The 12,168-nt window shown below is 44.3% G+C and overlaps 2 protein-coding genes across 5 annotated transcripts in view; both read right to left on the reverse strand.

Moving 5' to 3' along the window:
- LOC102917640 (baculoviral IAP repeat-containing protein 1a-like) overlaps window positions 1-7,879 on the reverse strand; it is a 45,640-nt gene extending 37,761 nt beyond the window's left edge. The window contains exons 1-3 of the mRNA XM_076551958.1: window positions 7,750-7,879; window positions 5,725-6,292; window positions 3,794-3,893 (exon numbers count right to left, since the gene is read on the reverse strand). Coding sequence (XP_076408073.1) covers window positions 3,794-3,893; window positions 5,725-6,289 — 665 coding nt within the window. The 5' untranslated portion in view covers window positions 6,290-6,292; window positions 7,750-7,879. The remainder of the gene's footprint in view (window positions 1-3,793; window positions 3,894-5,724; window positions 6,293-7,749) is intronic.
- LOC102917948 (baculoviral IAP repeat-containing protein 1a-like) overlaps window positions 1-12,168 on the reverse strand; it is a 152,437-nt gene that overhangs the window by 87,912 nt on the left and 52,357 nt on the right. For 3 of the 4 annotated variants that reach the window (XM_076551957.1, XM_076551955.1, XM_076551956.1), the window contains exon 15: window positions 8,947-11,334. In XM_076551957.1, the coding sequence (XP_076408072.1) occupies window positions 10,970-11,334 (365 nt within the window). In that variant the 3' untranslated portion in view covers window positions 8,947-10,969. Of the gene's footprint in view, window positions 1-8,946; window positions 11,335-12,168 lie in introns of those variants that run through there. The other variant, XR_013044770.1, reaches the window with a different exon arrangement.

Consider the following 12,168-nt stretch of genomic DNA (forward strand, 5'->3'; position numbering starts at 1 on the left):
TTAAGATTAAACAAAGTTCCTCTAACTGACACTGATGTTTCTTTCTCATGGTGTGGTAAGGAGTGGATTGAGAACTCTTCGGTCAATGGGGATGATGAAATGCCCTGTTCCCTTCTAATCTTAATCGCATGAGAAGAAGAACTCCATCACATGACCCAAAAAGGTCTCAAGGGTTCCATTAAACGTCTGTGGCAGCCAGGGATTGGCTCCATTTTTCACATATTTCTATGCGTTGCTCTATGTCTGAATGTAATCCACGTAGCACACAGCACCTGGGGTGGACTACAGAGAACTGAGGTTATTGGTCCTTTGAAAAATATTGTAATAAGTCAACTTGCTTTTAAAATGTTTCAGTACTTTTTTTCTTTTGAGATAGGATCTCAACATAGGCTCGCTTTAGGCTTTCTGGATAGCAAAAATAGAAAGCTTGAGTTCCTGATCCTCTTGCCTCCACCTCACAAGGTCCGGAATTACAGGCATGTTCCCACCTCGACATTACTTTCTCAAATGGTGTTCTAAAAACTATTGCAGTTGCTAGACATGATGATACGAACCGCAATCCCAGAACATGGGAGTCAGAGAAACATGGATTGTAAGTTTGATGCCAGTCTAAGATACATAGCAAGTCCATGTTTCAAAACTCAAAATTACACTTAAATCAGCTTACATTTATTATTCAGTTTTTTAAAAGTATAAGAAGATATTCAGATATTTTGTCAATATTTCATAAAAGCAGTGACCAAGCCACGGTTTAAAACTGAAGTCTAAGAAACTAAGGATAAATAAAACAACAAGAAATTTGAAGCCTGAGTTCTGATGCCAGCCCTGCGCTCATGCTGACAAACGGATAGAAGGTATATCAGTCATTGCATGTAATGCATGACAGGTTTTGCAAGACCTACAAGCTATACATTATTATCTGCATTTTACATTCAAGATTCTAAGAGGGTCAGGGCTTCATTTCAGAGCTGGAAGTCAGGCCGCCTGCATGTGCGAGCACACCTCAGTCCACCTCTATCTGGAGCTTCTTGTGTGAGCAGGCCTCACTCCTTCAAGCTGTGGGGCCAGTCCCTGAACTGGCTGCTCTCCTTGTGTGGGTCTGTTCCCTCTGCTCTGTGTCAGAGAAGGGACAGAGGGCCACTGGAGGGCTGATCACATGATTACTTAGGAACAATATGGCATGCAGTGGTCCAGAGTACAGCCAGCAACACTAAACAGAGGCTCTGAGGACAAGCAGACACGGTGGAGACGGTTTAGGAGCCCAGGAGCAGCAGCGTGGGTTCTGGCTGAGGCCGGAGCGAGGCAGGTCCATCTGCAGGGCACACTGCCACCTCCCAAGGAGCTACAGTGGCATTCTAGGATCTGCTCATCATGGCCCCATCATTCCCGTAACCACACCGCTGGTTTTCAGGAAACTGTTCTCCCTCTGTCCACTCTGTCTTCACCTCTTTTTCCTTTCCTCTTCATTCCTTCTTCCTCCAAACCTCCTTTTCTCTTACTTTCTTTTAGAATTCTTTTCCAAATAATTTAAGTGAAGAAAGTAAAATGCGAAATTTTCTCACCACTTCACTGGTCAGCAAACCCAGGCCCAATATAGAATGAAACAATATATATCTACTTGATTTATATTGTTTGATAACTTTTTCTGTACATTTTCTAACAGGTAGTTATATAGTTTAAGCATCTTAATGCTGTGGATATTGTTCTATATAAATAAAACACTGGTGGCCGGTGACGAGGCAGGAAGTAGGTGGGACAAGGAGAGAGGAGAATTCTGGGAAGCGGAAGGCTGAGGGGAGACACTGCAGCCACCGCCATGACCAGCAGCATGTGAAGATGCCGGGAAGCCACCAGCCACGTGGCAAGGTATAGATTTATAGAAATGGGTTAATTTAAGATAAAAGAACAGTTAGCAAGAAGCCTGCCACGGCCATACAGTTTATAAGTGATATAAGCATCTGAGTGATTATTTTATAAGTGGATTGTGGGACTGCAGGGCTTGGGGAACCTGGAGAGAAGCCCTCCAGCAACATCTTAAGGCTGCTCGCCCTACATGAATTGTGCATATTTATGTTTCCATTTAAACATTATCCTAGACAAAGCCTTTAATTTCTGTGACCATGGCTGCCTGTGTGCAAGGTCCTTGTAAATACTTGCTTACTTGGTTTGTGGGTGACCTAGCATCGACCGAGGAATTTGACATTAGGCAGTGATGCCATCTTTCTCTAGGAGACATAATGATGCTGTGGTTCAGCTTGTTTTTAAAGTCTTATTGCTGTAATAGCAACGGCATTGTGAGGTCCCTGGAATTCACTTTGAATTAACCTGGTTATTGTTATTCCATGGAAAACAGTGTCAGGAAATAGATTAAATATTTACTGATCAGGTGCTGACAAGTGTTTATTATGCTATTCCTTTTATTTTTATTATTATTTTTTTTTTTTTGGTTTTTCGAGACAGGGTTTCTCTGTGTAGCTTTGCGCCTTTCCTGGAACTCACTTGGTAGCCCAGGCTGGCCTCGAACTCACAGAGATCCACCTGGCTCTGCCTCCCGAGTGCTGGGATTAAAGGCGTGCGCCACCACCGCCCGGCCTTATTCCTTTTATTTTTATGAGCTATTCCATAATGAAAGTTTGAAAACCAGTGAGAGGAATAAATCTTTATTTGGCAGAATTACAAAACCAGTACTAATCACATCACTAAATATAATTATCATATACATTTTCTAAGCAGGGATCTAAAGACCATGCCCACTGCAATAACAAAATCTTGAATCTTAGAAACAAACTTTTTTTTTTAATTGCATTATGGCACTGGGATGTGGACAAACTATGTATTTGCTCCTCTCATCTTTTAGCAGAGGGTGGCTTTGAATTCCTGATTCTCCAGTCTCCACCTTCCTAGTTCAGGGAATACAGGTATGTGCCCCTGCATCCAGCAAGCATTTTCATTTAGTGCATATTCTGCAGTATGTGAAACTGCTTGTAATGCTTTAAACATTCTTATTTTCTTTCATTTATACAGCAATTCCACCCCTGTGTAGATTAATGCATTTATTAGTTAAGGTAAATCTGGGATTCACTGCTTGACAAGACATTACCTTAGTATTGGGGATAATAGGAAGATGGGTTAGTAGGCCAAACGCCTCACCACAAGCATGGGGATCTAGAGTCTGAATCCCTGGTATGTGCATGTCAAGGTGGGGTATGGTCACACATGTCTTTAACCCTACCCTGGGATAGCAGAGGCAGGCAGGTCCTAGGGGATCACTAGCCAGATAGTCTAGCCAGTCTATGAGTTCTGGTTCACTTATCCAGTCTCAAGATAGGTACAAAGTAATAGGGAAGACATTGGAGGTCATCCTGTAGCACATTCATTTACACTACACTACACACACACACACACACACACACACACACACACACACACACACACACACCAAACCAAAAATATGTTTTAAAATAAAAGCAAAATAACTTTTTATTTTTATTTATTGATTGATTGATTGATTTTGAGACAAAGTTTTGCTGTGTAACAGCCCTGGCTCTCCTGGTACTCACTCTGTAGACCAGGCTGGCCTCAAACTCACAGAGATCTGCCTATAAGTTCAGGTAATTCAAACTTATCATTGTGACCAGCTCTTCCTCGCTTGAAAAATTCTGGGTGATCCTATACTGAATAAGAGAAAGAAGAACTCAAAGGAATACTCCAACAATGTGACTCTTTTATCTCTAGTTTTATTTTGCCTTTTTAAAAATTGCGATCTTTAATCCTAAAATATCTATTCACTTACTTGGGGAACCACTTGGCATGCTCCTTCCAAGGATCGTCTCCTTCTTCCCAGTTTCCCAAGCATCCACCACAGGAGAAACACTGCACAGTGTCCCTTTTACCTACAGATGCAGAAAAACATTTTGACTGGCCAGCAAAGCACCAGATGTGTCTTGGAGGTAACCATATTGTACCAAACCAAAATGGACTACTTATGACCTCTCTGGCTGTATTTATATCCAGAGACCAACTGCCATAAATGACCCCCTTCTGAGTATTGAACCTCCACCCTCTAGCCATGGTCTTCTTTCATAGGCATATCCCAGGGCCCTGCACATGCTAGCTAAGCAGTCTAGCATTGAGCTATACCCTCAGGCCACAGCAATATTTTCTTCCTCCCTTTCTTTCTCTCTCTCTCTCTCTCTCTCTCTCTCTCTCTCTCTCTCTCTCTCTCTCTCTCTTTCTTCCTCCTTTCATTTTTCTTTATTAACAAATTTTCTACTCACTCTACATAGCACCCACAGATCCCACCTCCTGTCTCCTCCCATCTCCCAGCCCTCCCTCCCAAGCCACCCCACATCACCACATCCCCCAAATCAAAGTATCCCATGGGGAGTCAGCAGAGCTCAGCAGACTGACCCTAGGCAGATCCAAGCCCCTTCCCACTGTACCAAGGCTGTGAAAGGTGTCACACCACAGGCACCAGATTCCCCAAAGCCTGCCCGTGCACCAGAGATGGATGCCGATCCCCCTGCCTGGGTGCCCCCCAAATAGTTTGAGCCAAACAACCGTCTTCCATATCCAGAAGGCTCCAGATAGAGGTGGATTGAGGTATGCTCGCACATGCAGGCTGCCTGACTTCCAGCTCTGAAATGAAGCACTAACCCTCTTAGAATCTTGAATGTAAAATGCAGATAATAATGTTTAGTCCAGTCCCATGGGGGCTCCACAGCCAACAGTCCACAGTTCAATGGCTTCCATTAGTGTGGTCCATCATCTCTGCACATCCGCCCATCATGATCTCGACATCACCCACCTGCAGAATCCCTCCTCTCTCTCATTGATTGGATTCCCAGAGCTCAGCCTGGTGCCTGGCCATGGATCTCTGCATCTGCCTCCATCAGTCACTAGACAAAGACTCTATGATGACAGTTAGGGTATTCGCTAGACTAGTCACCAGAGTAGACCAGTCCAGGTACTCTCTGGACATCCTTATGGGTTCCTGAAAACCTCCCCAGCACCCTGCCTCTTCTTTTTCCCCTGATGTCCTCATCTTTCATGGTATCTCCCTCCCTGCCCTCCCACTCTGTCCCTGTTCTACCTTGACCCTCCCATTTCCCTATGTTCTCATTCCCCATTCCTCGCCCTCTGCCACAACCCCCTACACACACACCCAGTCCGCTCATGTAGATCTCATCCACTTCTCCTTCGCTGGGTCATCCATGTGTCCCTCCTAGGGTCTTTCCCTGTTAGCTAGCCTCTCTGGAGCTGTGGGTTGCAGCCTGGGCATCCCTTCCTTCACAACTAGTATCCACTTATGAGTGAGTACATACTATGTTTGTCCTTCTGAGTCTGGGTTACCTCACTCAGGATATTTTCTAGTTCAATCCATTTGACTGCAAATTTCTTGATATTGTTTTTCTCTGCTGAGTAGTATTCCATCATGTATATGTGCCACATTTTCTTTATCCATTCTTCAGTTGAGGGGCATATAGGTTGTTTCCAGGTTCTTGCTATTATGAATAGTAATATTTTCTAATGTCCACATTTAAAGAAAGGTAACCTTTTATTTTATACATATGGGGTAAGCTAATAATGCTATACTAGTTGTTAAATTTTAATGAAATACTTATAGCTAATGCAACAGTTAAAAATTTACAAATATCACAAATAAAAACATGAAACTAAACTTTATGTTTTACAGAAACACCTCATATGATAGAATCCAGTTACCTGTAAAGACAAAGCCAGCTGCTGAGAGCACACGGGGCGATGTCCCATGGGCATAAAACGGCCAGTTCTCAAAGGACTCCAGTCTGGCCTCCTCTTCTTGGTACCTTGCTTTGCCACCTCTCAGCTTCTCGGGACTCTTCACCCTGATGTCATACTTGCCGATGTTACCGACGTCTTTGCCCAAAAGGAACTCGCATCCTGGACGGAATCTCCTGTGGCTTTCTATGGGAGTTTTCCTTAGGCTGGTACCAAAGAGGATTAAGCTGCAGCAGAAGCACTGAACCCCAAGTTTCACCCCGGTAAAGTAAAACCCAGCGGCTGCCATGTCCTGTGGCGTCCATGATCTGAACGTGTTATAGGTCACGAAAGTCTTTAATCGCTTGGCCTCACTGCGCATGTGCGAGTTAAAACCTTTCTTCATTTTCATTCGTTCCTGATGCTCTTCTTCTTCTTGACTCTTTGCGAGCTGGACTGCATCCACACCGAGAAGAGCAGAGAGTTCAGGGAGAAACTCATAATCAATCTCGGAAATCCGCTCCTCGGAGGCCTCCCCGTGAGTGGCCATTTTCTGGGAGGACAAGGAAAGCAGGTGATTGGTCTTCTGGTTAGTTTTATTTTGTTGTGATGAGCACCATGACCAAAAGCAACATAGGAGGAAAGGGTTTATTTCTGCTTACAGTGGTGGTTCTGTAGCTGAACGTCCTTGTCGGACTGCCAGCTCCCCAATAATGACACAGAGACTTATTATTAATTATGAAAGCTTCGCCTTTCGCTTAGGCCTGTTCCCAACTAGCTCTTAGGACTTCAATTATCCTGTTTCTATTAATCTGCATTCTGCCACATGGCTATTTACCTCTCTTCCATCCTGTGTGCCCGACTCTGTCTTGCTATCATTTCTAGAGTGCCTAGATTCATCCAAGTTCCTCTCTTTCCCCAGGAGACCCACCTGTTCTCTCCTGCCTCGCTATTGGACACACAGCTCTTTATTAAACCAATCACATTGATATCTTCATACTGTGTAAACAACTATCCCACAACGTGGTTCACAATCAAGGGAAATCAGGGCAGGAACTAAACGCAGGAAACTGGAGGTAAACACTGAAGCAGAGACTGTGGAAGAGTGTTGCTTACTGGCTTAACTTCCCATAGTTTTCTTAGCTTAATTTCTTTTCTCTACCTTTTTTATTATTATATTTATTTATTTATTTATTTATTTATTTATTTATTTATTTATTTATTAGTTCATTTTTCAAGACAGGGTTTCTCTGTGTAGCCCTGGATGCACTGGAACTTGCATTTTAGACCAGGCCACGCTGGCCTTGAATCAGAGATCTGCCTGCCTTTGCTGGAACTGGTTTATTTTCTTATACAACACAGGACCACATGCCCTGAGGGCACCACTGCCCGCAGTGGGCTGGACCCTCCCACATCGATTAACACCAAGGAAATACCCCACAGACTGCCCACAGCCCAGTTCTGATGACAGCGATTCCTGTTTCCGCCTTTGAAGTTCTGGAGAGCAGGCATGTGCTTTCCTAACTAAAACGGGTCTTTCAATGAAGCATGCTCTTTCATCTGACACCTAGTAGAGGTTTCCCTTGGAGCAGTTACACATCTGACAACACCTAATGCACCATAAAGAGTTCTTCTCACTACTGTGTAAAATCCACCCCAGCAAGGGTCCCTCTGGAGTTCTCTCAATCCTCGGGCTACTCAACTCTTAATTTTTAGTTATTTTTTCTTATTTTTTTCTAGGTATTTTTACAGTTGTCTCTGGATAGTCCCCCACTACGGTCTCCTTAGTGATCATGAGACAAAGGTCATGTTCTTATCTATGGACACAATCGCCCCACTCTAGCATCCTGCTCCCTCCCTGTAAAGAAGGAACTGGCCCTGACTTGGCAGCCTAAGGCTTTGCTTAGTTGCTTTCATTTTCACTAGAACAGCCTGTAGTGACTTTTCCTGTGCTGGGATGAAATATTCTGACAAAGCAGATCACAGAAAACAAGGTTTATTCTGACTTACAGTTTGAAGAAATATTTCCACAGGGGCACAGGAGACCTGGTGTCAGGAGCAGGAAGTCAGTGGTGTCAGCAGCAAGGACGCAGAGAAAATGACAGGAAGTGGCACCAGGCTATAAAGTCTCAAGCCTGTCCCCAGTGACCCACTTCCTCCACCAGGCTCCACCTCTTAATGGTCCCAACATCTTATCAATGGCACCCCAGCTGGAAACCAAATGCTCAGACACATGAGCTGCTTGTAGGAGACTTTTCACATTCAGAGCACAGCATAAGCCAGGGTACAGAGTCCTCTATTAACATCTGCATGTGAGCACCTCCCTCCCACATTCTCCTCCACTAACATCTGTATATGAATACCTGCCTCCCACACTCTCCTCCACTAACATCTGTGTGTGAATACCTGCCTCCCACACTCTCCTCCACTAACATCTGTGTGTGATACTGTTAGTTAATTGGCCATGTTGTGCTCTTACCCTGTAAGAAAATGTCACAAAACACGACAGAATCTGCTAATAAGAATTTTATTAAAGATAAAGGGACAGAGAATGTGCAGGCCGGTGGGAGAGACACGCGTGTGGAGAAGAAGAAGGAACGGGGAGCATGGCACCAGATTTTAAAGGCTGGGCGTGCACAGGTCACGTCACTACTCCACGCATGCGAGTAGATTACATGACCACGCTGCGCGCTTACATAGCCATGAAACATAACAGATCCTGGTCATTCAAGACGCCCTGACCCGGAAATGGCTATCCTGACCTGGAACTGGCTAGGCAGAAGTGTCTGCCGGGCATATGCAAACATGCCGACCATGGGGCCGTGTTGTGAACCCTTCAAATACCTCCTCCACACTCTCCTCCACTAACATCTGTATGTGAGCATCTTCCTCCCACACTCTCCTCCACTAACATCTGTATGTCAATACCTCCCTCCCACACTCTCCTCCACTAACATCTGTGTGTGAATACCTCCCTCCCACACTCTCCTCCACTAACATCTGTATGTGAATACCTCCCTCCCACACTCTCCTCCACTAACATCTGTATGTGAGCACCTCCCTTCCACACTCTCCTCCACTAACATCTGTATGTCAATACCTCCCTCCCACACTCTCCTCCACTAACATCTGTATGTGAGGACCTCCCTCCCACACTCTCCTCCACTAACATCTGTATGTGAGCACCTCCCTCCCACACTCTCCTCCACTAACATCTGTATGTGAATACCTGCCTCCCACACTCTCCTCCTTGTCTTCTTCTTTCTTTTAAATTTTCTAAAATGATTTTACTTATCATGTGTCTGTGCACATGGACTATTTTTGATCTATCCTAAAAAGCCACCAGGATCCAATGGGATCTTCACTTTAGTGATTTTATTCTTATCACCTTACATAGATTCCCAACTCAAAACACAAAGTTCTCACTCCTTTTACTCTTGTTTTTGAATTTTTTTCTCTGCTAGCCCAGAGAGGCAGATAAAGCACCCAGCTGACCTTCCCCCCATGAGAGCTTTCTCCTGTGCTGTCTCAAACAAAACTCCTCACACTGAATGTCCCTCCCTTCTACTTCCTGTGTGTCTCTATCCATCCTCCTGACTCCCTCTTACTCGTTATCATTTTTCCTAGGTTCACCTCCTGTAAAGTGGTTACTTGCTCCACCTCTTGACCTATGGTTGACTTTATTTAATCCTATTTACAATATTCAAGCAGAAAGCTCTTAGATTAAAGATATAAGCTAGGGCTGAACCATACCACACCTAGAAACAGGTTTTTCAAGTGAATAATGCAATCTTGGGGTTCATAGTGTGATCAAATATCCTGCAACAGTATGCATATTTGAAGTATACCAGGCAAGTGCATCATGATGTTTCAATATATATTGTGATATGATAAATTATTATCAAGTTAATTCATTGTCTTAGTCAATACTCTTTTGCTGTGAAGAGACACCATGATCATGGCAAATTTTATAAAGGAAAACATTTAATTGGAGCTGGCTTACCGTTTTAGAGATTTAGTCCATTTTCATAACGGCAGGAAAAATCGTGCATGCAGGCAGGTGTGGTGCTGGAGAAGTAGCTCAGAGCTCTACAGCCAGATCAGCAGGCAGCAGGAAGAGAGAGAGACTAGGCCTGGCTTGAACATTTAAAACCCCAAAACAACCCCACCCCCCAGTGACACATTACCTCCTAATAGTGTCACTCCCTGATGACCAAGCATTCAAATAGATGAGCCTATGGGGACCATTCCTATTCAAACTACCACATGAATATATCAAGAAGCCCTTACTAGATAGAAGCATATATACCAAGTACCGTGGATTCCTAAGAAAACCGTGAGACCACTACATCACATGCAAAGCTCTCAAAAGCCTCTGGAACAAAAGCAGTTTTCTCTAAGCCCACTTTCTTCCTCACATTGGCAATGGATGGGAGATGGTGTGAGCAAGCATGGCCACACCAAGGCTGGTGACTATACAGAAGCCTGCAAAGACTAAAGAGCATCTCTGCAAAGAGTTGTCTGCATCCTGTGCTAAAGTCGACTCATGCTTCATCATGGGTGGGACTGACCATATCTTACCTTCATCAAATACTCCTTCATATTGTGGCTTTTACATAGATCAATGCTCCCTTCCCCACCCATTCCTGTTGACTTTGGCAATGGAGGGTTCTAGGTATGAACTTGAGTGAAGCTCTAGTCTTCAGACAGAAGGACCATATGAAGATAGCTCATCATAGCTCCTAAGTTCAATGATGGGCATGCAGGCTTTAATAAATCATCGGACTTGGGCTGGAGAGGTGGTTCAGGGATTAGGAGCACTTGTTGCTTTTGTAAGACCAAGGTACGGTTCCCAGAACCCAAATGGAGACCCTCAACCATCTATAACTCCAGACCCTGGGGCATTCAATACACTTTTTGGTCCTCTGCAGACACCAGACACCCATGTAATACACCGACATAAATGCAGGCAAAAACACCCATCCATACAAAATAAAAATAATGGAAAAATTATCAGCCTTCCATAATTAATAAGCAGTCTTGTACATGCAATCACTAGTAAAATGGTTTGTTATTGGTTTTGGTTTGGAGGCATGGTCTTACTATATAATCCAAGCTGTTATCTCCTGCCTCAGTGTCCTAAATTCTGGCGTTATCCCACCCTCAGCTAGAGTGAGATGCATTGGAAAATTGGGTTTCTAGAACCACTGGTAGCCTTTGGCTTCATCCTTTACTTCTGAATGACAGGAGAGAAGGGAACTATCCATTTCCAGAATACAGTCAAGCATTCGGACTGAGGGTGTCTCTCCTTCACAGCATTAATCACTTTCATGTCCTCTTCATCCAGGAGCCAACTGAGCATCTCAAGCCTGGTGAGCCTGGGCAGTCGGGACACACACTGACTCAGAGCCTTGACAGTGGTGGCCTGAACTTGGATGGATTCTGGGAGATGCCTGGAAATGCTGAGCACTTGTAAGTTTGGCAGGTTGTCCAGGGCTTGAAAGAAATGTCTGTACCCTTCCTCTGTAATCTTGTGATTCATTGAAAGATCTAAGTTCTCAAGTTTCTGGAAACCTCCACTGGTTGCTCCCTTGGCTGGAAAATAAAACATTTATGAAAAGAATATCCTGAGGACTTCAGTGATGGTGACAAGTTATTGGTACCACTCCCACACCCACCATGATGAAAGTGGAAAATGCTCAACATGACATTTTAGAGACCATTCTTTGAAAGCTCTAAACTGCTGCTTGGTTGATAGGAAACCACCTGGCCAAAGCACAAACAGTTTGGAGGAAGCAGAGGTTAGGAAGTTGAGTTCACATAGCTTTGGCTGCCATGGCAATGTGGACTTCTCTTCTGGTCTCACAGAAGGACATATGTCAAGGCAGAGCATGGCTATGGAACAGGTTACAGTTGAAGGAACTGAGAAATTGAAGCAACAGTGTCTCCCTTTTTACGGAGTACAGAAAGTGACAGTCCTAACAGCGTGTCCTCTCACTGGCTACTACAGTGTCTTTTACCTATAGCCCTCAAGGGACTCCCTGGTTACTGAGAGCTGGGGCTCTGAAGGAAATGGAGCCAATGCATTGTTGTTTTTCATTAAATTCAGTAGCTGCACCTTAAGCAACTTCTGTCCTAATTTGCAATTGCAACCAGCAGCAGTCAGGTCCCCTGGCTGTAGCAGGAATTCTGTCCCCTCAGGCACCAGCTCTATCACTGCTGCTGAAGGGAACTTTATCTAGATCTCTGTCTCTCTAGAGAACTCAGGATTCAAATGTTGAGGTCAAACTCTGCTCCCTCAGAGAAGCTGAATTGCAAGTAGCTAACCTTCTCTCCTAGCTCATGGCTCCCCCAAAACAGCCTGTCCTTCTGCTCAGCCCCCACTTAAGAACCCTAGCTACACATGGTTCCTCCTTACTACTTCCTGTC

Source organism: Peromyscus maniculatus, chromosome 15, assembly GCF_049852395.1.
Source record: "Peromyscus maniculatus bairdii isolate BWxNUB_F1_BW_parent chromosome 15, HU_Pman_BW_mat_3.1, whole genome shotgun sequence".
In the NCBI taxonomy this organism is placed as follows: Eukaryota; Metazoa; Chordata; class Mammalia; order Rodentia; family Cricetidae; genus Peromyscus; species Peromyscus maniculatus.